This window comes from Pelophylax lessonae (genome assembly GCF_965119305.1).
Source record: "Pelophylax lessonae genome assembly, chromosome: 1".
Lineage (NCBI taxonomy): Eukaryota > Metazoa > Chordata > Amphibia > Anura > Ranidae > Pelophylax > Pelophylax lessonae.
The window spans coordinates 817,305,642-817,329,526 of record NC_138768.1 but is presented as its reverse complement, the minus strand read 5'-3'; the positions used below and the strand labels follow the sequence as shown (position 1 = coordinate 817,329,526).

Here is a 23,885-nt window from a genome sequence, read left to right as displayed (position 1 = left end):
AAGGTCTTGGCGTACCAATCTCGCCCATTCCGTAAGTGTCTGGGAAACTAGACCAATAACAATTACTGGTCTAAATGCTGACCCTATCAGAGAGAAGATGGTGCGGGACTCTGCTTCCATCTTTCGATCCACCGGATCCTTAAAGGACGAAGTGTCCTCCACTGGGATAACCGTGGCTTTATTCAGCCTGGAAATAGGTGGATCCACCACTAGTGGTACCGTCCATTTCTTAATGATGGATTCCTCAAATGGATAGCGTCTAGCAATACGCTTGGAAATAGTAAAGGTACGTTTAGAATGCTCCCATTCTCCTTTAATCTTATTACCAAAACACTTGGGTACAGGAAAAACCTTCACCGTTTTGATGGGCTTGTTAGTACCAAAGGGAATCTCTGTATCAGTTGCTTCTGCCGGTAAAACCTCAAGTTTTAAGGTTTCCTGCACTGCCACAACTAGTGCGTCCACCAATGCTTCTTCCTGAATTATAGCGGGAGAAGAAACGTCCTCCTCACTGTCTGAGGGAGCTTTACCTGAGGTAACAGCCCTTGCAGAGGGACCTGCAACTGCAGTGACCATCTCTGAATCTGAGTCAGAGGTGTCAGATAATATAGGGGTAGGCGGGGGTCGCTTCCTTGACCCTCGTCCCTGACAGGCCGCCTCCACCCGAGCCACCATAGACTCCAAAATTGCTGTAAATGCCTCTACACTCTGTGCACCGGCGGGTCCCGTGGCCCCCTCGAGGGAAACAGGTGGGGGAATTTGTGTGGCAGGGTCCATGATTATTCCAGTAACTTCCCGGATAATATAATTCAAAAATAAAAAACTTTTTTTTTTTTTTTTTTTCCACAGACCCCCAGCGCCACAAAAGCCCCTTAGTTTTACCTGCTAGGGATCCCTATCGATCGAGAGAGAGAGAGAGAGATAGACCCCCAGGCTCACCACTTGATGCTCAGAGTTTAACTGCAACAGGTTACAGCGCTGTCTTGACAAACAGGAAGTCTTTTGGCTGGCTGCCCAGGAAGAAAGGAGGCGGCTCCGCCCCTCTGCACGCCTTCCGGCGCCTCCCCTAGCTCCACGAGGTGTTTGGATCACCTCAAACATGGCCGCCCCCATGCTGGAGACACGAGGCTACGCCAAAATGGCGGCTCGTGCAATCCAGCAAAAAAAATGGCGGCGGCCTGTACCGAATAGCGGTGTGCTGCAGGGCACACAACACTATCTCTGCATGGGGATTTTTGGCGTGGTTGGCGGTACCGGCCCTGGCGGACCTCATGGCCTTCGGAAGGCCTGCTATAGCTGGAGATTTGACTAGGAAGGCAGTCTACATGTCCGTGGCTTCTGACTGGTAGGTACCTTATTCTTATCACAGTAAGATTCCCAGACTGCCACTGATTACAATCTTTTAAACATGTATACAATTAGATTGTTAGCTCCCAAACCAAGCCTCCTGGCTTTTTGCACATAAAATCACACTCAAAGTAGGGGGATCTGTGCCATGTTATAGGATAGAGGGGGACTCTATCTTACCATACAGAGAGGGGGCCCGCGTTCACCACAAGACCCGTCAGGGGGAAAAGGGGGAACATACTACTCACCATACCGGAACCAGGCGGGCACCAACTCCTGACAGTACCCCTCTCCACCGGGGCGGGAGGGCTGTCGACCAATACGGACGCCGTGACTCATGGTCTTTGGCGTTTCAGCGAGACGTTTAACTCGCGGGGTCAGTCCCTTAATGGGACTTTGTCGCGGCCGACCCAGCGCGGAGCTATGGCCTGCACGCGCTCGTAGGCTGAACTGGGGTGACCACCGGATCTCAACATCCAGCCCGTCGCCCAGTTCAGCTTTCTTGCTTGAAGATCTCACAGGAACACTGGAGAAAAAAGCTGTCTAAAAAATCTTTTTAAGAAAAAAATCTTGCCAGGACCGAAGATCCCAGCAAGGTATCTAGGTCCTTACTCCTAACTAGAGAGAAAATAACTGATTTGCTGAGGCAGAGAGAGAGAGGATATACCCTCTGGGACTGCCCCTAGGGTGTGGCCAGAGCTTTTTAATTTCCTGTCTAGTCCTGCTCCTGTGGAGGCAACATAACCCGAAGGTGCTGTATCACCGAGGACTACGTCTGTCAATGAGCGATAGAGAAACAAGGCCTTAGTAGGAATTTAACAGGAATTACGCAAGTTATAGTGTGTTTAGGTGTGTGCAAATAATTATTTTAGGTTTTTTGTTTGTGAAAATAGTGATTTGATAAACATTTGCGCAAAAATCGCGCGGCCTCAAAAATCAGTAGCACCTTCTTTTTATTCTACTGGTCATGTGCTTTCAGAAAATATATGGTTGGGGGGGGGGTCCTTCACAAACTCTGAAAGATGTAGCTGAAAAATTAAAACCTCCAGATTTTTAGAGACATTTTTGGGTACGTTTGATTTTCACCATTTTGCAAAAAGGGGCAATGCAAAAATGACAGATATTTGTTATTTATTACCTCCATAAAAGGTTAGGCTTTTTATATTTAGTAGGCATTTAGCAGGAATTTTGTAAAATTGGCTGTGTTTTTATCAGCTAATAATGGATTTAGTGTATTTTTAGTGAAAATATTGTTTTGATAAACATTTGCGCAAGTACCAGGGGGCCTTAAAATTCAGTAGCACCTTCTTTTTATTCTAGAGGTCATATGCTTTGCTTTCAGAAAATGGTCTAGGGCGTCTTTTACAAATTCTGAAAGCTGTAAGGGAAAAATTAAAACCTTCTGATTTTGAGAAATTTGATATTTACACTTTTGCGTCTGTTCGATTTTCGCTATTTTGCAAAAAGGCACAAATTAAAAGTTACAAATAATTATTAACTCAATACAGGTTAAGCTTTTATATTTAGTAGGAATTTTGTAAAATGTGCTGTGTTTTTATCTGCTAATATAATGATTTTAGGGGATTTTAAGCAAAAATATTGCTTTGATAAACATTTGCCCAAATATCTTGGGACCTCAAAAAACAGTAGCGCCTTTTTTTTTATTCTACTGGTCATGTGCTTTCAGAAAATGTATGGTTGGGAGGTCTTTTACAAACTCTGAAAGCTACAAGTAAAAAATAAAAAAGCAAACAAAAACTGCATAAAATGGTCTGGTCAGCTGAGATTAAAAGTGGAGCACAGGACCTGGCAGCGAAAGGTTTAAAGGGGTTGTAAACCCCCCTTAATGACTTTTGCCTATAGGTGAGCCTATAATAAGGCTTACCTATAGGTACTGTAAATATCTCCTAAACTTGCACCGTTTAGGAGATATTTGCATTGCATGCAGCCGATGAGGTCATTGGGGCATGCCCCCTGAAGTAACGGCTACCCATGCCGTTCCTTCGGAGCTCTGTGCCGTGAACGGCAGCTCCAGCGCCAATACGCGGGAGTCCGGCCAATCAGATGGCCGGAGGACGCGAACCAGGAAGAAGGACGGCCGAACATGTCGCAGGTGCAGTGCTTCGTTCTAAGGTATTTCATAATGAGCTAGTATGCGATGCATACTAGCTCATTATGCCTTTGTCTTTCAGGTTTTTCCTTTTTTTTATTTTTTTTTCTGAGGTTTACAACCCCTTTAAGAACTCCAATAATGGTATGACATCAAGCGATTGAGGCTTTGGCGGAAAAAAAAATGCTTGACGCCTGTAAACGTGCCTAATGGCTAGGTGCATTTAGCGCTTGAATGTTAATTTTAATGTCCAGAAGATATTATTCTTCTGCCTGATTAAATTAACGTCCAAGCTCTTGACATGCCTAAACGTGTTACACGAGTTTACAGCTGTCAAGCCAGGAGGAAAGGCATCTAGGAGAGATAGAAAAACGTCTCGTGTGCATTAGCCCTTATAATGCTGACCAAAATTGCAGGCTCTCACAGCCAGTAGTGGGAGTGGCTCCCTCTACCCACTTTAAGCGCCGGTTCACATTACCGCGACGCTACTTGCAGGGGCGACCTCCGAGATCGCGGTGCGAGCAGCGCGCCGCGACCTCGGAGCGGCCGCCACGGACTTCATAACATTGAAGTCTATGGCGGTCGCCTCCTGGTCGCCCCAAAGAAGCTCCGGACCCTTTTTCTAGGTCGGAGCGACTTGTGTCGCTCCTATTAGAACGGGTCCGCAGCTTCCCTATGGGAGGCGACCTGCGGCGACCTGTGAGGCGACCAGGTCGCCTCACAGGTCGCCCCAGTGTGAACCGGCACTAAGACCAGGTCTTTACTGGCACGTATTTACTTGTAACAGTATCTTTTGCTAGAAAATTTCTTAGAACCCCCAAACATATTGTTTTTAAAGCAGAGGCCTAGAGAGTAAATTAGTGAGCTGTGCAATTTTTTATGTCACATGGTATTTGCGCAATTACGTGTTTTATTCTATTTTTTTTCTTAACTTTTTTGGAATTATATTGCAAAAAAAAACAATACCAATTTTTTTTGTAAAATATAAAAGATGTTACGCTGAGTAAAAATATATTTTTACACTGGTCACTTTAATTTTTTTAACTGTAAATATCCTTTATGAGAGCCATAGACATGTGACAGAGACAGACATATGGAGAGATCTAGGGTCTCTAACCGTGTATCTCAACCTTTTTTCAGTCAAGGCACCCTTTAAAATTCGTAAAGGCACCCCATTCTAAAATGCAAAAAAAGATTCTAATAGCTTTACATAATGCAGTAACATCCACTGGTAGGACACCCAACATTAGAGGTGATTTATTCTTCCAAAGCAAATACACTTTTGCAAACTGGTACTGACTAGTGTTCCAATGTTTCTCTTCTCCCTCAATTTCTCTCCATCAGTCAGCTAATGTCCCCCCAGTGCTGAGGGAGAGGGGCACAGAAGGGTCAAACAAGGAGAGGCGACAGACAGCCTTCCTAATAACGGATGACATCATTGGTTGTTAGGATGCCAGTATCTAGAAAGTCCTAATGATGCATAATGAAAACCTGTAGCTTGTATACAATTTATCAATTTTTAGGCATTTTGCCAAGGCAGCCCTGAAGAAAGCTCAAGGCACCCTGGTTGAAAAAGGCTGCTCTATAAGACCCCAGATCCCTCCTTTGCCCTTAAAAGCATTTGATCACACCAAGATCTGCTTGATCTAATGTTTTGGATTTTTTTAAAGTGGCGCCGTTTACATCCAGGTAAACTGGAAGTGATGTAAGGTCATTGCTTCCAGGTTACTATATCACAGCCCCAAACAAAGCTGCCTATGCTAGACATGTTTCGCCCTCCCCCTGGGCGTCATCTGTAGCTACAGATGACGCTCAGGGGGAGGGCGAAACGCGTCTAGCACAGGCAGAAGCGTCTGACGTCATATCCGGCCGGTGGAACGCACGCTGCAGAAAGCAGGAATCACCGCGCCGCAGCTAGCTGTCTACTATTAGTTTTAATGTAAGTGGATATTTTTTACCTTAATAAAAGTTGTTTAACATACTTCACCATGGCGGACCTTGTTCTTATGTATTACTAAGGAGGATTCTGGCCAGCATATTACGATCTATGGCAGTGCACACCAATTTCAACTAAGAGTTTGGGGACACAGGATTTGGATTGTAACCTGTCTTGGAGAGGATACGGAAATACGGCTATCTCCCACAGACACACAGGCCATCTATACTTAGTGTTCTGGTGAGTAGACATCCAACAGGGGAGCACGAGCACATTGATTTGGAGTGGAGCACTGAAGCACTTTAGTATCACCTATTGGATTTTAATATTTGAAGGACAACATTAACTGTGAAAGGACTATTGATACCAATTTGCACTACTGATTAATATATTGCACAGTTTGCACTGAGCACTTTTGAACCACATATGGTAGTAAATGATTGTTTTAAGTATTTATTTATTTACAGATATATACAGCAGCGCTGACACTCACACTCAGTGCTTTTATAGAATGGTCACCGATTCCATATAGAGTGCTGTGAAAAAATATTTGCCCCCTTCTGATTTTCTATTTTTTTGGAAATTTGTCACACTTAAATGATTCAGATCAAACAAATTTTAATATTATACGAAGAACCCGAGTAAATACAAAATGCAGTTTTTGAATGAGGATTTCATTTACTAAAGGAAAAAAGCTGTCCGAACCTGCCTGGCCCTATGTGAAATAGTAATCTCTCCCCTTTTGCTAAATCATGAATGAACTGTGATTAACCACATTTTTTGGAAAGCGGAGTTACATTTGGCTTGCCACACCCAGGCCTGATTACTGCCAGACCTGTTGAATCAAATAATCACTTAAAAAAAAAAACAGGAAGAGGGTAAATACTTTTTCACAGCACTGTACCATTGGAAACTGACAGTTACATAGTTAGTGAGGTTTAAAAAAAAATACACCAGTCCATCCAGTTCAACCTATGATGGGAGGGTGTGTGTGTGTGTGTTTGATGTTAACCGTACATTGTATACCCCTTTATGTTGTGGTCTTTAAGGTGCCCATCTAATAGTTTTTTTAAACTATCGATGCTCCCTGCTGATACGACTGCTTGTGGAAGAGAATTCCACATCCCCACTGCTCTGACAGTGAAGAACCCCTTACGTATTTTAAGGTTAAACCGTTTTTCCTCAAGTTTTAGTGAGTGGCCACGTGTCTTATTTTATTCTCTTTCTCTGAATAGTTTGTTCCTTATGCTCGGATCACCAGTACAATATAAGTACATCAATATCATATCCCCTCTCAAGTGTCTCTTCTTCAGAGAGAATAAGTTCAATGCTTTTAGTCTTTCCTCATAGCTGAAGTCCTCCATTCCCCTAACCATTTTTGTTGCCCTTCTCTGGACTTTCTCCAGTTCCAGCACATCCTTCCTGAGGACAGGTGCCCAGAACTGGACAAAATACTCCAGATGTGGCCGGACCAGAGTCTTGTAGAGTGGGAGAATAATCTCTTTATTTCTGGAGTGAATCCCCTTTTTTATACATGCCAGTATTCTGTTGGCTTTGCTTGCAGCGCCTTGGCATTGCATGCCACTGCCAAGCCTGTTGCCCACTAGGACCCCCAGGTCCTTTTCCATCTTAGATTCACCCAGAGGTTTCCCCTCTAGTGAGTAACTTGCGTTCTTATTTCTGACGCCCAAGTGCATTACTTTACATTTTTCAACATTAAACCTCATCTTCCATGTAGTTGCCCACCCCGTTATTTTGTTCAGGTCCGCTTGTAAGGTTTCCACATCCTGCATAGAAGATATTGGCATGCTTAGTTTAGCATCATCCGCAAATACAGAGATTGTGCTAGATATCCCCTCCTCTAGATCATTTATAAACAAATTAAACAGGATTGGTCCCAGGACAGATCCTTTGGGGACCCCACTTTCCACACCCGCCCAATCCGAGTACTCCCCATTTATCACCACCCTCTGGACTCTCCCCTGGAGCCAGTTCTCTATCCAGGTACTCACCCTATGGTCCATACCTATGTACTTTAGTTTGTACAGTAAGTGTTTGTGGGGAACGGTGTCAAATGCCTTTGCAAAGTCCAGATACACCACATGAATCCATGCCGATTACTACTAATACCGTTTTCATTACTTAAGTCTTGTATGTGGTCCATTAACATCCCCTCCAAAATCTTGCAGACTACAGCTGTTAGGCTGACCACCCTATAGTTACCCGGTACATTTTTCGGCCCTTTTTTAAATATTGGTACCACATGCTATACAGTGATATCTGAGCGATCCAAAAATCTGGCTTGATGACTGAACCTGCCAGTTCTTATCCAGGGCGAACATATAAATTAATATTAGAAATATAAAACCTACCAACGCTGATTTTTTTTTTCCAAGGTCTTGGAGCAGAAATCCCAATACTGATTTAGTGCCTAGTAAATCACTAACCTGGAACTGCAGCTTTTCTTATTACTACACAGATACTGGCCATGGGTTAGAGTTAAAGGAAGCCTTTCCACTTAGTGTAAAAAATGGCATGGCATGGCAAGGCCTATACTAATATTTATATAGAAAAGAAGCAGGTGTGGAAACTGTGAAATATTAAGTTGAAATCCCTGCATTTTTTTTTTTTATATCCTTAGCAATACTGGAATTTCAATTAAATTTCAATATTGGTAGATATTTTTCGGCTAAACATGTGTTAGCAGATTGACTCCTGTTGAATGGAGCTGGGCCAGCAGGGCCACCCAGTGTAATTCACCCATAGTATGGCCAGCAAACTTACTATGGGCAGTAATGAAATGGCTTAACCACTTCAGCTCCAGAAGATTTACCCCCTTCATGACCAGGCCATTTTTTGTGATAGAGCACTGTGTTCAGTTTAATGGACAATTGCGCAGTCATGCAATGCTGTATCCAAATAAAATGTCTGTCCCTTTTCCTCCCACAAATGGAGCTCTCTTTTGGTGGCATTTGATCACCTCTGCGTTTATTTTATGCGTCATGAACAAAAAAAAAAAAACGACAAAAAAAAAAAAAAAAACACACACATTCTTTCCTTGCTGCTATAAAATATATCCAATTAAAAAAAAAGAAAAGAAAAACAAACAGTTTTTCATAAATTTAGGCCAATATGCTTTCTGCTACATATTTTTGATTAAAAAAAAAAATCCTAATAAGCGTATATTGATTGGTTTGTGCAACAGTTACAGCGACTACAAACTATGGGATATATTTATTCATTTTTGTTTTGTTTTTTTTTAATACTAATGGTTGCGATCAGCGACTTATAGCGGGACTGCGATATTGTGGCGGACAAATCGGACACTGACACTTTTCGGGAATCAGTGGCACTAATACGGTGATCAGTGCTAAAAAAATATGCACTCTCACTGTACTGATGACACTGGCTGGGAAGAGGTTAACATCAGGGGCGTTAAAAGGGTTAACTGTGTGCCTAGTCTGTTTTATACTAGTGTGGGGGAGGTGCTTTTACTAGGGGAAGACATGGATCCGTGTTATTGCTTTGCAGAGACACAGGATTTATGCCTTCCCTCCTGTCAGATTGTCAATCTGCCTGGTTTACATAGGCAGACCACCATTCTGTGTTCCTGAAGGATGATCGGCAGGTGCCGGCAGACATGGAGTCTTCAGTATCCACTGATCTGTTCCCACTATGTATAATCACAGCAAGAGTGAGCTGCTGGCAGCACACATTTGCGTCCGCTACCCGGAAGAGTCAGATCACATACATAGTCCGTGAACCAGTGCACAGCTTCCGCTGTGTAGCAGTAAAACTGCTATAGGGTGGTCAGCAAGTGGTTTAAGTATACCTTGACGCATAGAGTACTAGGGTAGAGTAGTACAGGGTTAATAGAACCAGTCAGGCTTTTACTGCTGTGTCCCCTTCAGGGGGATTCACCCCAATTGGCCTCACCAATGTCACCAGGTAAATCCAAAATTTTGCATTACCTCCAGAAAAGGACAGAATAGATGGGAAATCTTCTACTGGAAACACTTTATGACAAAGACGGGATTTCCCTCACATTGAAAAGATATTCTCTTATTTACTGTTAAGTCTTCCAAACGAGATGAGAAGGGGAATCTCCATCATGCTTGGAAAAAAAAAATGCTCAGGCCAAGTTATTAAGTCACTTTTTAGAGTGCGTTGGGTTCCAGTAGTGCCTTTTTTTGTACGCTATTCTTACTTTTTTCTGTGCCATCAATTAATTTTCTTTTTTTAGTTTTATTTTTCCCTCTGATATTTTAAGATAAATCTTGCTGAAAAAAGATCAAATGTGGCAAAAGTAAATTTTAAGAGGGCTGTAAATAGCACACAGCACTCATCGGCTGAAGGAAAAAAAAAAAAGAACATTGCATGTATGCCCATCATTAAAAGTGGGTGGATGCTGGGAGCTCTAATGGTGGGCATACCACACACTTTATGATATTGATTTTTACAGCCAGCGGTCAGCTTTCATGTAAAAGCAATCCTAGCAGATAATTAGCAGCTAGACTGCTTTTACAAGCCCCCCACATTTTTCTCTGGCTCTCCTGTCCAACCCAGTAAGCCGAAACTGCAGCCGGTGGTTCCGTCAGCTGACCATAGAGCTGATTGGAGACCAGAATGTCTCCAATCATCTCTCTGGCCTAATATACCGGAAGCTACGAGCATTTCATGACTTTGGTTTTGCCAGATATTTACCGTGCCATTGGGAAATTGAGAAAACATCTTATCACCCCAATCTTGGTGTGGTCAGGTGCTTTAAGGGCAGAGGAGTGATCTAGAGTCCAAGAGACCCCAATTTTTTTGAAAAAAAGGGAGTACCTGTCACTACTTATTGCTATCATAGGGAATATATAAATTCCCGATGATAATAAAAAAAAAAAAAATGAAAAGGGAAGGTGTCAAAATAAAATTAAAAAAAAAAAGCAAAATAAGAAAAAAGAAAAATTTAAGCACCCCTGCTCCCCTGCGTTTGCGCGCAAAGGCAAGCATCGGTCTGGTGTCATATGTAAAAAGCAATTGCACCATGCATGTGAGGTATCACTACGAATGTCAGATCTGGGGCAGTAGTTCTTGCAGTAGACCTCCTCTATAAATCTAAAGTGGTAACCTATAAAGGCTTTAAAAACGTACGTTGTTTGTTGCCGCTGCAGGGGCGTGTGCAATTTTAAAGCATGTCATGTTTAGTATCAATTTACTCGGCATAAGATCATCTTTTATATTATAAAAATGTTAAAAAAGTGTTTTTTTCCCAAAAAATTGCGTTTGGAAAATCTCTGCGCAAATACCATGTGACAAAAAAATTGCAACACCCACCATTTTGTTCTGCAGGGCCTCTGCTTTGAAAAATATATAACGTTTGGGGGTTCAAAGTAATTTTCTAGTAAAAAAAAATAGATTTGTCAGAAAAAAAAATAAAAAATCAAAGTGTCAGAAAAGGCTTGGTCTCCAAGTGGTTAGAAGAGTGGGTGATGTGTGGCATAAGCTTCCAATATTGGGCATAAAATGCCAGGACAGTTCAAACACCCCACAAATGACCCCTTTTTTTTTTTTTTAGAAAGTAGACACCTCAAGCTATTTGCTGAGAGGCATGTTGAGTCCATGGAATATTTTATATTTTTACTTCCTCACTACCCATCACAGTTTCGGAGGCCCTGAAATATCAAGATAGCACAACCCCCCCCAAGTAACCCCATTTTTGAAAGTAGACATTTTAAGCTATTTGCAGAGAGGCATGTTGAGTCCATGGAATATTTTATATTTTGCCATGAGTATAGGGAAAATGGCAAAAAAAAACGTATATTTACACAAAGTTGTCACTTAAATGATTAATTGCTCAACCATGACATGGCTAAATGTGAAATGACACCCAAAAATATATTCTGCTGCTTCTCCTGAGTATTGGTGAGAATTTTGTTTTGGAAAATGAAGAAAGAAAAGGAAAATTTTTTTTTTCTTAACAATTTTCAAAAATTTGTGACAAAAAGCGAGATCTGCAGAATACTCAAAATGCCTCTCAGCAAATAGCTTAGGGTGTCTACTTTCCGAAAAGGGGTCATTTGGGGGGGGTTTTGTGTGGTCTTGCCATTTAATTGCCTCCGAAACTGTGATAGATAGTGAGGAGTGAAATCAACAATTTCCGCCCTTAGAAAGCCTGAAGGCAGTGATTGGTTTTCGAGGTCCTGTACACGGCTAGACAGCCACAAAGTCTCACATATGTGGTATCTCCCTACTCAGGTGAAGCAGCAGAATGTATTTTGGGGGGTGTCATTTCACATATACCAATGAAATGTGTGAGCATCATATAATTTAAGTGACAACCTGTGTACAAAAAAAAACAAAAAGGCATTTTCCCGATACTTGTGGTAAAATATAAAATATTCCATGGACTTCACATGCATCTCAGAAAATTTCTTGGGGTGTCTACTTTCCAAAAAGGGGTAATTTGGGGGGGGGGGTGTTTGTAATGCCCTGCCATTTTAGCACATCAAGAAATGACATAGGCAGTCAGAAAGTAAAAGCTGCATAAATTCTAGTATATACACCTTAGTTTGTGGACGGTATAACTTTTGCAAAAACCAATAAATATAGGCTTATCGAAAAAAATTTTATCAAAAGACATGTAGCTAAATACATTTTGGCCAAAATGTATGACAAATTGAGTTTTTTGGAAAAGTAGAAAATGTAATTTTTTCGTTTATATCGCAAAAAATAAAAACCGCAGAGGTGATTAAACACCACCAAAAGAAAGCTCTATGTGTGGGGAAAAAAAAGGATGTAAATTTAATTTGGGTACAGGATTGCATGACCGCGCATTTGTCAGTTAAATTCACGCAGTGCCAAATTGCAAACAATGGCCTGGTCATTAAGGGGTTAAATCCTTCCGATCCAGAAGTGGTTAAAATGTATTATTATATACACACACACACAAGTTGACCATTACTGCCTTTTAGTTTTAGAAACACTTTCAAGCAAACCAGTTCCGAGAGGAAAATAAAACAAACCAGCAATGCTGACTTCACTGTAAAGATGAAGATCTCTGCCAACCAGTTTGATCCTTTGATTTCGATACTTTAAGTAATTTACCTGAAATAACTTAAAGGCCATTGAAACCAGGACTCGTTTTCAGCAAACTTGTTCCTGGTCAGTCACTTAACATAATAAAGCCATTAGATTGTCAAAGCCGGCAAACTAGCATTTTCAAAAGAAAAAGCACCCCCTGGGATTCTCTAGCTTCAGTTTTGTTCTTCCAACTCCAATATGCCTCCTGCCATGTTGAAATGACAATTAACGAGTCAATGGGTAGAACATTGGTTTAGTTTGTAGAATGGCTCCAGAATGAGCTTCCATCAAACACACATTATACAGAAGTGTATACAGTGGGAAGAGGGTTTTCTCAGATCTTCACAGGATGAGGACTCAACGAACTCCAATGTGTGATTGTAACTCACCTGTTTGATGGTGAAGTCATTGATAAGGTGATGGTTGTGCTCATTTAAGCTGCAGTGCAGAGTTACACAGTCACTATGAAACAGAAGGTCCTGGAGAGTGTTGACCCGCTGGAGGCCAAGTGCGCGTTCTATTCCGTCTGGTAAATACGGGTCGTAGAATATTACATTGAAACCAAATGTCTTTGCTCGTAGTGCTACAGCTTGTCCGACTCGTCCTGCAAAACAAGACCATTCACAAATCAGCATACTGGTAGAAAATAATCCACAATCGACTAGCAAACATTCCTTGATCAGACTTTTATCATGGGTGACAACTCAAAACATATTTACAGTTTGAGAACTTTGATTAAGCATTGTTTAGGTGCAGTCATAAATGGTCTGATCTGGACTGCAATCAAACATTCAGGTGAGAAGAGGAGAATTTAGGGCTAATCAAGGGCAGCAATGTTAACCAGCTGTGGACACTGAGCATGCTACATACTGTACACTCTAAATAACGTATCTCAAGGTGGGTGTAGTATGCCCTCTCTTTCGGCCCTACTATTGTTCTCACCCAGGGTCGCTGTTAGAAAACACAGGGCACCATACAGCCTACCTGACAGGGTCCCCCAGTGTAAAAGCTAAACTGGTTAAGCACTCATGGAGATTTTCCAGCACTGTCTAATGGGACACACCCCTCCCTAGTAAGGGTAGAAGTAGAGGTTAGGTTTTTTAAAAGACTAACCTGAGTGTATTAAAGGTGAACTAAAGCTTGTGATACTTACCATTGCTCTAGCAGACCGGCATTTTCTACCTAGCACGGGGCTTTTGCCATCTTGATTGGCCAATGCAGGATAACAATTCCCACACAGTGTGTGGAAGTTCAGTCATCTCTGCGCACAGTGAGAGAATGTATACTGGGCTAGTCATCCATAGCTCAGTGTACATTCTTAGAAAGACTAAGCAGGAAAGTAGGTTTACTTTATTCCAGAAGATACATTGCAAGCTTCTTCTGCAATAAACCGCTTGCTTACTCACAATTTTTTATTATACTTTAGAAAAAACGTTCCATATTTTGGTGTATCTCAGCGCTGCTGTTCTCCTGCAGCCTCAATGCAGGCCCTTCCCATCTGTCCCTGATGGGGACATTTGTGAATTAGGATCGTGTAATGCATGTTAAAAATGCCACTTGTAGTCTCCATTGGAACCCCACATCACAGAGGGAAAATGCAGGAAACCAACTGGAAAACATGGAAACTATGTCGTTGTCCTATAACAGGAAGTAACAAAACAAGGGCATTCATTGCAGGATCACAGGGTATGTTCATGAATGCTACAGATGTAAATATTGGTAATATTGGAAATAACCTTAACATGATAAAGCTTATATAAAATTTTAGCAATTGGATTTACGTCTACCATGTGTTTGTTACTGTTTACGGAGATTGCCCGACTTTGTGCAGCCGACTACTGTTAGCCAAGCATGAAATGCACTGGGAGGGGGGGGGGGGGGGCTTGTCCTCGTCTATACATGGTGTGGAGCACAAGGCCTAAATGTGATTAAATAAAAACAATAAATCATAATAGAAAATATGGAGCCAACCTCTAAAACCAGTAAAAATGCCCAGCTGACTACTGTAGAGACACATGCCAAGATACTTAGAAAACTGTAATACCAGAATTGCATGCAAGTTCATTGTTACTTAACTGGTAATTACACCCAGGAGATGGAAGGACAAGAACTACCTCCAGAATCACAGCACTTGAAACAAGTGCTGTGATGCTATACGTGATTCATGAAGGTTGGCCCTTCAGTCTCCCAAGTCTAATTACAGTTAAATAGCAGAATTACTTTTGGGGCATTCAGTTCAGGCTACAGCTAAAGCACCGGGCTTGACCGATAATCACTGATTGTTTAAAAGCAACCCTGACAGGTTAAAAAATAGATCAGGAATAAAGGTCTTCGCACTAGAAGTGTCACTGCTCTTGTTCCTCTGTCAGAATGGTTCCAGGGGTTTTAGCAAATTGATACTGCCACACCAAGCACTACTTCCCCTTCTTTGGAATCCTGCATTTCCCCTGAGCATGGAGTCCTCAGCCGCCTTCGGCTGGTAGACCTCCCATATCTTTACCTATTCATTCTTCAAACCCAAGTCCCACTGCAGTTGGCCAGAGATTACAGACAAACTACAAGCTCCCAATCTAGACTTATTGTATTTTATTTCGCATTTAGGATATAGCCTTCTATATAACCTTTCCCTGTTTTTAATTCATGATTAGAAAAAAGTATGATGTTTTTGAGCCTTCCTCGAATGGTAAATTTGCAACTGTTGGTGGAACGATTTACTTCTTGATCCGTTTTCTACAATTTATACATTTGTTGTATACTATGGAAAACTATTTTGAAAAACACGCACAATAAACTTACAGACTAAGGCCTCATGTACACTGGACATTTGAAAACCTCTTCTGGATGCTGGAACTTGACAGCTAGTTACATGCCACGTTTACCGGCATTCATCCATCTCTTTCTCTCTTGCTCCCATTTTCCCTATTGCAAATTGTTAGCAATGTTTTCCTATTACAAACGCTTATAAATTAAAATGCCTATACACGTTTCTACTGAGTTTATACACGTTTGCAAGCTGCTAGCAGCATTTGGCATTTCAAATGCCTATGAACTTTTGTCCTGAACCCATTTTTTTGCTTTTAAGAAAATGCTTCTAAACGCAACTTCCTCTATAGGACTATAAAAAACTCAGTGTACATGGACAAATAAGATAACAGAGGAGAGTTCAGGGGCTGCTGGAAAAAAAAAACACCCAACTGCTCCTAAACGTCAGTTTATCAGCAGTGGTGTACATGAGGCCTAAAACATTGAAACATCACCAGGGTCATCTGATCCAAATTCAATCAATCACACAATGCCCAATAGGTGGCATACATCAATCATCAAGAAGTAACCAGAAGTCTCACCGTGGCAAGAAAGATAGATTGGATCATACCTGGGAAGAACCTCAGGTTCCAGCATTGTAAGCCATATACATTCTAGGTAAGGACAATCGGCAGGCAGATTTCCTCAGCCAGCTGCACCTGGACCCGGGGAAGTTGTCCTTACACCTTAGAGGGAAATTGCAAGCTGGGGACACTTATGAAGCCTGGAGGCAAAGAGGTTCACATCCAAACGGGGCAGGTTTGTCTCTAGGCACAGAGATCCTCTAGAGCAGGGTTTCTCAACTCCGGTCCTCAGGGCACACTAACAGGCCAGATTTTAAGTATTACCTTGGGGAGATGCAGACTGGAATACTGCAGTCACTGAGCAGCAAATTATATCACCTGTGATGTATTTCAGTTTTCTTGCAAACCTGGCCTGTTAGTGTGCCCTGAGGACCGGAGTTGAGAAACACTGCTCTAGAGAGAAGCAGTGGATGCTCTGTTTCCTGCCCTAAAACGTCTATCGTCTGCTTCACAGGATCAAGCTGGAGGGTATTCCAGTGATCCTCATTGCTTTGGACTGGCCCAGAAGATTTTGGTATGCTGAACTTGTAAGATTCCTAATGGTTTCCATAATATTGGAGCTCATAACTCCATCTGGGCTCTGCTGAATCATCAGGAACTTCCGACCAAAGGAACAACATTCCATCCTGTTTCACTTTCACTGCATTTGACAGCGTGCCTGTTGGAAGTACAGGGTCTGAGGGACACAGGTGTCTCAGTACTATGCTAAACACTAGAAAAATCTACTTCTCACAAGTTCTGTCATTGGAAATGAAAGGCATATCTAACTTGACGCAAGTCTCTGGGCTTCCATCTCAGCAGTTTCTGTGAAGAACAGATTCTCTCGCTCCAGTAACTGGGTCTGGGCCAGTGTCTAGCTCTCAGTATGACCAAGGTTTTTGTCAGGTTTTTGCCCCTTTTTTATTCTTATTCAGAGACTGCTGGCCTCTCGCTCTTTTGTACAGGGAGCCTCCCATGTAGCTCACACAGTCCATTCCCTTGTGACTGGGGGTTTTGAATCTGGTTTCTTTCTGCACTTCATAAACTGTTGTTTGAACCCATTGTAGACATTCCTGTATGTATTATCAGCCACAAGGTAGTGTTTAATAGCCACTACCTCAGAGGCTCTTAACCTGTGGCCTTATCCTAAAAGGCACCTTTTCTGGCTCTACAGAAAGATAATGTGATGTTAAGGCCCAGGACTTTTTTTTTTTACTTTTACCTCAATTAGGACATTGTTCTTCTTTGCCTCTGTCTGGCTCCTGTTCTCCAAAATGTCACCTTCCCTCCATTGTCTGGATGTGGCTTGGTCCTTAAGGTAGCTTTTTGAGCTCCAGGCAGTCAGTCCCCAGTTTTCTGGGGCCTGCTAGGGGTTGTTTTTCATGTTGTCCACCCCTCAGTTGAGCTGCTTTTCAAAAGTTTGAGAGTTCCTGTGTTCCTTATTGTGTGGGTAAAAAAAAAAAAATAGGATTTTTTATATTCACCATATAATCCTTAAAGTCTGTTGAGGGGCACAGGTCCCACCTCTCTGATCTTCCGATCATGGGATGGGGTATCCTGGGCTGGGCCACAGTTTATTTGCCAATGCCCAATCCTCATGCAGGCGGCAGTATAACCCTAAGACCGCATTCACACTGAAGCGGCACGACGTCGGGGGCGACCTGTGAAGTCGCGTGCAGCGCGACTTCGGCGTGACTTGCACGGACTTCACAAAATTTAAATGTCTATGCAAGTCGCTCCAGGTCGCCCCGAACTAGTACAGGAACCTTTTTCTAAGTCGGAGCGACTTGTGTCACTCCTATTAGAACGGTTCCCGTACCACACAACGGACCGCAACTTGTCAGGCTGACTAGTTGCCTGACAAGTCGTATTAGTGTGAATGGAGACTAAAGGTTTAGGACTTCCTGTGCCCCTCAATTGACTTCAAGAAAAAGATTTTACAGTAAGTACAAAATCCTATTATCGTTTGCTTGACATATACAACAGACTGTAAACTAGACTGTAGTCCCTAAACTCTGTCCTGGGACCTAAAAAACAGCCCAGATCACATGGTCTCCGACTACCAAGGGCACAATGAATGCAGATAACCTAATGTCTTGTAGACTTGCAGAGTCATACGAGGATAAGCAAGACAGGACATAGTGCTCTGCTAAGCAACAGCCACCAAGAACAGGACATAGTGCTGCACTACTTCACCAAACTCCACCAAACTGAAATTTAAGAGAAACAACCCTTTAAGTTCCAAAAAAAAAAAAAAATATTGAAAAAAAAAAAAACCCACATAAAAATATAAAAAGATTTAGCATAATTTTGCCTGTTCCAAGCACTTTGAGGAATAAAATCTACAAACAAAAGCTCAGTGAGTGAACAATGACTTCCCTAGGTGAACAGTCTACCCATTCAGTACATCAACACCAGAGTGTATAATCTTTAGTAAGAAAGAAAATTAAAAGTTTTCTATATGCTGGAGGATGTGGAATTTTCCATCCCGATTGGAACAGTATTTGGGCACAATGGTCCGTGAATGTTTGATGTATATACAGTACATATGGTTGCATCCTCTCCAGGTCTGTGACAAGCAACAATATGTTGTCATTGTCCCATCATCTTATTTTAAGCCGAAGAGGAGAATTAGCTATTCAGCCTCATGCAGAATGCTATCATCTGCAGAGGGTCCAGTTTCAGGTTGGCGCTGGAATTAATTCCCATGACAAGTGGGTCAGAAAAGAACGGTGGCTGACAGCTTTGCATTGCAAGCATTCCCTGAGACGCGCACAATTCTATACCAGGCTTAGATGCGCTGGATTTCACTTATTCAGCTGCCTTAGTTATCATCCTCACTCAGGCCCGTCCTCATGACAAAACATTGAGCTCAAGCAGATTATATTTCTCACTTGCTGCTGGCAATAAAGCTATGAATTATAAGCAGGGAGTCGGCTTCCTGAAAGAAAAAGAGGGAGAAATATGCAAGTGGTCCTGCTGCAGTGTGCAGTGAAAACCACAATGTGGCACTATGACATCCTGAGAATATAACGGAATCGGTCTGAAAATTGCTTCTTTTACAGGTTAAAGGGCAACCCAGTTTCAAAACACTTTTCAGACTTTTTATTGTAGTGCTAGCAAGGAGATTAATGATAACATTGCTATTTTTTGTTTTAAGCATGTTTTCTACGTTTCCACGTTGGCACAAAGAAACAGGCATAAACCTGAACCAGTCTAAGATCTGGAATGCTCATCCAAAGTGAAGCAAGTTGCCAGATCAATAGCTGTACAACTAGCCTAAGGCAGGCTATAGACAGGTCAAAAACCTAACGTTCTGTCGATCAAAAAATGAAAATGGGGCATATGATTGTGCCATCATTTGCTTTGCTTTTTTAAACAAAATCCAGCATGTTGGATTAGGCACTTTTGATTGCGACACAAAAATCGTGTGTGGCAGCTGGCACACTAATAAAGCGAACAAAACGAACGTCCAAGAATTTTCATTCGGCCTGCTTAAGTCAACCATCACTGTGAAAAAGAGTGACGTCCATGATGTGGATATTTTGGATCAGGGGCACAAGGTTATAAAAGGTTATAGGTAGAGATGGTAGCCAATAATGGCACTTGGAGCAGTAACTGGTTTCTTGAGAAGTTACTTTTTCCATGCAAATTGTAGATTGAGTTCTATAACTACATGTAATCTTATTGTAAGGGTCCAGTTCCTAGCTCTGTTAGTCTGAGACACAAACTATGGAACCAGATTTTGGAAAGGATAAAACCTATACTACAATAATTATACATACAGTATCTCACAATACTGAGTACACCCCTCACATTTTTGTAAAAATTTTATTTTTCCTTTTATGTTACAACACTGAAGAAATTAAACTTTGCTACAATGTAAAGTAGTGAGTGTACAGCTTGTATAACAGTGTAAATATGCGGTCACCTCAAAATAACAACACAGCCATTAATGTCTAAACCACTGGCAACCAAAGTGTCAATATTTTGTGTGGCCACCATTATTTCTAGCACTGCCTTAACCCTCTTGGGCATGGAGTTCACCAGAGCTTCACAGGTTGCCACTGGAGTCCTCTTCCACTCCTCCATGAAGACATTACGGAGTTGGTGGTTGTTAGAGACCTTGCGCTCCTCCACCTTCAGTTTGAGGATGCCCCACTGATGCTCAATAGGGTTTAGGTCTGGAGACATGCTTGGACAGTCCAACACATTTACCCTCAGCTTATTTAGCAAGGCAGTGGTTGTCTTGGAGGTGTGTTTGGGGTTGCTACCATGTTGGAATTCTGTCCTGCGGCCCAAAGTCCGAAGGGAGGGGATCATGCTCTGCTTAAGTATGTCACAGTACATGTTGGCATTCATGGTTTTCTCAATGACACTCCCAACACCATGCTTGACTGTAGGCAAGACGCACTTTGTCTTTGTACGCCTCACCTGGTTGCCATCAAACACGCTTGACACCATCTGAACCAAATAAATTTATCTGGGTCTAATCAGACCACAGAACACGTTCCAGTAATCCATGTCAGTCTGCTTGTATTTAGTAAACTGTTTGGAGGCTTTCTTGTGCATCATCTTTAGATGAGGCTTCCTTCTGGGACTACAGCCATGCAGACCAATTTGATGCAGTGTATGGTCTGAGCACTTACCTGCCCCCCACCCCTTCAACCTCTGCAGCACTGCTGGCAGCATTAAAACATCTATTTCACAAAGACAACCTCTGGATAGGACGCTGAGCACGTGCACTAAACTACTTTGGTCGACCATGGCGAGGCTTGTTCTGAATGGAACCTGTCCTGTTAAACCGCTGTATGGTCGTGGCCACCGTGCTACAGCTCAGCTTCAGGGTCTTGACAATCTTCTTATAGCCTAGCCATAGGTCATCTTTATGTGGAGTAACCATTCTTTTTTTAGATCCTCAGATAATTCTTTGCCATGAGGTGCCATATTGAATTTCCAGTGACCAGTATGAAAGTGAGAGCGATAACACCAAATTTAACACACCAGCTCCCCATTCACACCCCCGAGACCTTGTAACACTAACGAGTCACATGATACCGGGGAGGAAAAATGGCTAATAGGGACAAATTTGGACATTTTCATTTCATTTTCATTTAGGGGTGTACTCACTTTTGTTGCCACCAGTTTAGACATTAATAGGTGTGTGTTGAGTTATTTTAAGGGGACGGCAAATTTACACTGTTGTACAAGCTGTACATGCGCTACTTTACATTGTAGCAAAGTGTCATTTCTTCAGTGTTGTAACATGAAAAGATATAATAACATTTTTACAAAAATGTGAGGGGTGTACTCACTTCTGTGAGATACTGTGTGTGTGTATATATATATATATATATATATATATATATATATATATATATATATATATTATTATACAGGATTTATATAGCACCAACAGTTTGCGCAGCGCTTCACAGTGTGGGGGAAGACAATACAGTTACAGTACAATTCAATACAGGAGGAATCAGAGGGCCCTGCTCGATATATATATATATATATATATATATATATATATATATATATATATATATATATATATATATATAGGGACGCTTGCCTTTACAATCCCTAAAGCCAGCCATAGAGTTCAGCATGAACCAGCCAAGATTCAGACCATGTATGGGCAGACTCGATCAGCTTGGGTACAACCAGCCTGCTGGATTTTACATGTGATTATTGCCCGTGGCTGCTATAGCTGCTAGCAATAATCACTGTGTTTTCATTTTCCAAATTAAATTCTTAAAAATCCCCTGAAGACCCACCTTTCCTGTCGAGCCTCAACAATCAAAGAAACATGAATTGTCCATGGGACTTTAGATGAGGTGCAACACACAATGATAAAATCAATAAAGTAAAGATTTATTTGTAAATACAATTTCAACAGATCAACAGTAGCCTAATCGCCTCAACAATCTGGTCAGTACCCCCATCTCTTTGCATCCTTTAAAATCACTAAACTTCTCCCATGCTAACCCTCTTCTTCTAAATCAGTCATGCCTTCCCTCCAGCTATGTCCTGTGTTTTTTTTTCTTCTGGACCCGACGGTCTTGTTTAATAGAACATTTGCACTTGCAGCTTTTATCTTCATCTAATTATCTCATACAGGCCTTGTTTAATATCCATCTTGGTGCCATCTGTCCACATCCTTGGTGAACTTCTGATGAGCAACCTGTATGGGTTCCCCTCAAACTGCTAGGCACCTAGGGGTGTCTACACATACCTGCATCAGCCTCTTAAGGGCCCAAGCTCACCTTTTACATAAATGAACCCCAATAGTTTAAAATACACTGTCTTTTATAAAAATGTTGCATAATGCAATGTTATACCTGTAGGCTTTTTGGGTCACCCATTAAGCCTGGTCAAAACACTCCTAGGATTTATATTTGTATGTCCCGGCATATTTCCAAGACATGGAAGACGTGGAGTGCCACCCCTACCCTGAGCAGGCATGAGCTTTCTGGTTCAACAGGCTCAATAGTCATGCATGAAATTCTACCGCTCTCCCTATCACAGCGGTCTCGGAGCTCGGTGTTGCTGGGTTAGGTGAAGAGAGCATGCGCTGCTTTTGAATCAGGAAGTATGCTCACTCCTGCAAGGTTGGGAATCAGCGTCCAACATCTGTTGTGTCATGGAAGTGATCCAAGATGTAGTCATTTAAACGTTGGGAGTGTTTTGGCAAGGCTTTATGGGCAACAGAAAGGGCCTAAAGGTATTACATTTGCATTAAATAATATATATATATATATATATATATATATATATATATTTTTTTTTTTTTTTTACAGTGAGGCTGTCCACCATTCTAATGGACCAGTAGGACCATGTGAGGATGAAGCTTCGTGGCACACTCCAACTCTACCCAGTTGGCACTAAGTTTAGAAGGTTCCTGCAAGTATGTGTACTTCTAGGTGCCTTTCTTTCATACCTGCAGTAGTGGAAGTCTTAAAGCTTCACATTCATTTAAAGGGAAGCCTTACTTTCGGCAAAAGCGAACCCTTCGCCTTTACTAGATATATTGCTGTCCTTGTCAGATTTTATTGCTGTCTTTGCCCTCATTAGGAAGATTAATTCTCTCTATATGTCCTGTTTACCCCTATCAAAAGTGAAAGTAAAAGAAAAGTCCAAATTTTTGATTGTCCCCAGCAAAGTAATAGTGGGGAAATCTTCCAATTGGGACAATGAGGCACCCCAATGGATTCCTTCTCACTTTCTGTTTTGGTTACGGAACAGGAAGTGAAGGTAAATCTCCCCAATGGGACCCAGATGCCAAAAAAAAAGAAATGGGTTATAGCCATTCCAAACTCTATATCAAATGAAAATGAAAATAAAAGGTTTTGCGTATCGTTTAGCTTTAAGTATCTGAGCAAAATTTATTGCGCTGTTTTCCTGGCAATGCTAATATGGGCCTCAATGGCATTTTCTAAAACTGAATGCTTATAAATGCCTAAATTGTCCCAGTGCTGCAATTAGAAAAGCTGAACTCATGAATTTGCCTTAAAAAGTATCTGACCAACAATGAAAGCATTGTAAGGCTCGATTCATATCGGTGTGATGCGTTTTGGATGCGTTACCATTGAACTCACCCCAGTGGCTGGGCCATGCTTCCCCAGCTAATTCAACACAATTTGATTGACAGCAGCTGGAGCCAATGGCTCCCACTGTTGCCTCTCTGTCCTCTGAAAAGGGAGACCACGGAGAGAGCCATGCTCCCGGGCACAGAGCTCGATTGAGATCATGCTCATGTAAGTATAAGGCTCCGTTCACATGTCAGCGTATGGATCGCAGGCAGAACCGCCGCGATTCCTCCCGCAATCCGGAGATTATTGCAAATCGCGGGACGCCTGTGCGTTGCCCGTGATTTGCAATAGCCCCCCAAACGCTGAGCGATGTTGCCGCGATTTCCGCCTGCCGAATCGCGGTAACATCGCGCAAAATAAAATCGCGGGACGCATTACGCCCAAAAAAGTACAAGAGCTTCTTTGGAGCGTATTGCGTCCCGCGATTTTTTTTGCACGATGTTACCGCGATTCGGCAGGCG

At 42.0% G+C, this 23,885-nt stretch overlaps 1 protein-coding gene across 5 annotated transcripts in view; it reads right to left on the bottom strand.

Moving 5' to 3' along the window:
• The window catches only part of CTBP1 (C-terminal binding protein 1), a 999,951-nt gene that overhangs the window by 50,215 nt on the left and 925,851 nt on the right, over positions 1-23,885 (bottom strand). For all 5 annotated transcript variants that reach the window (XM_082247492.1, XM_082247495.1, XM_082247493.1 and 2 more), the window contains one exon: positions 12,851-13,065. In XM_082247492.1, the coding sequence (XP_082103618.1) occupies positions 12,851-13,065 (215 nt within the window). The remainder of the gene's footprint in view (positions 1-12,850; positions 13,066-23,885) is intronic.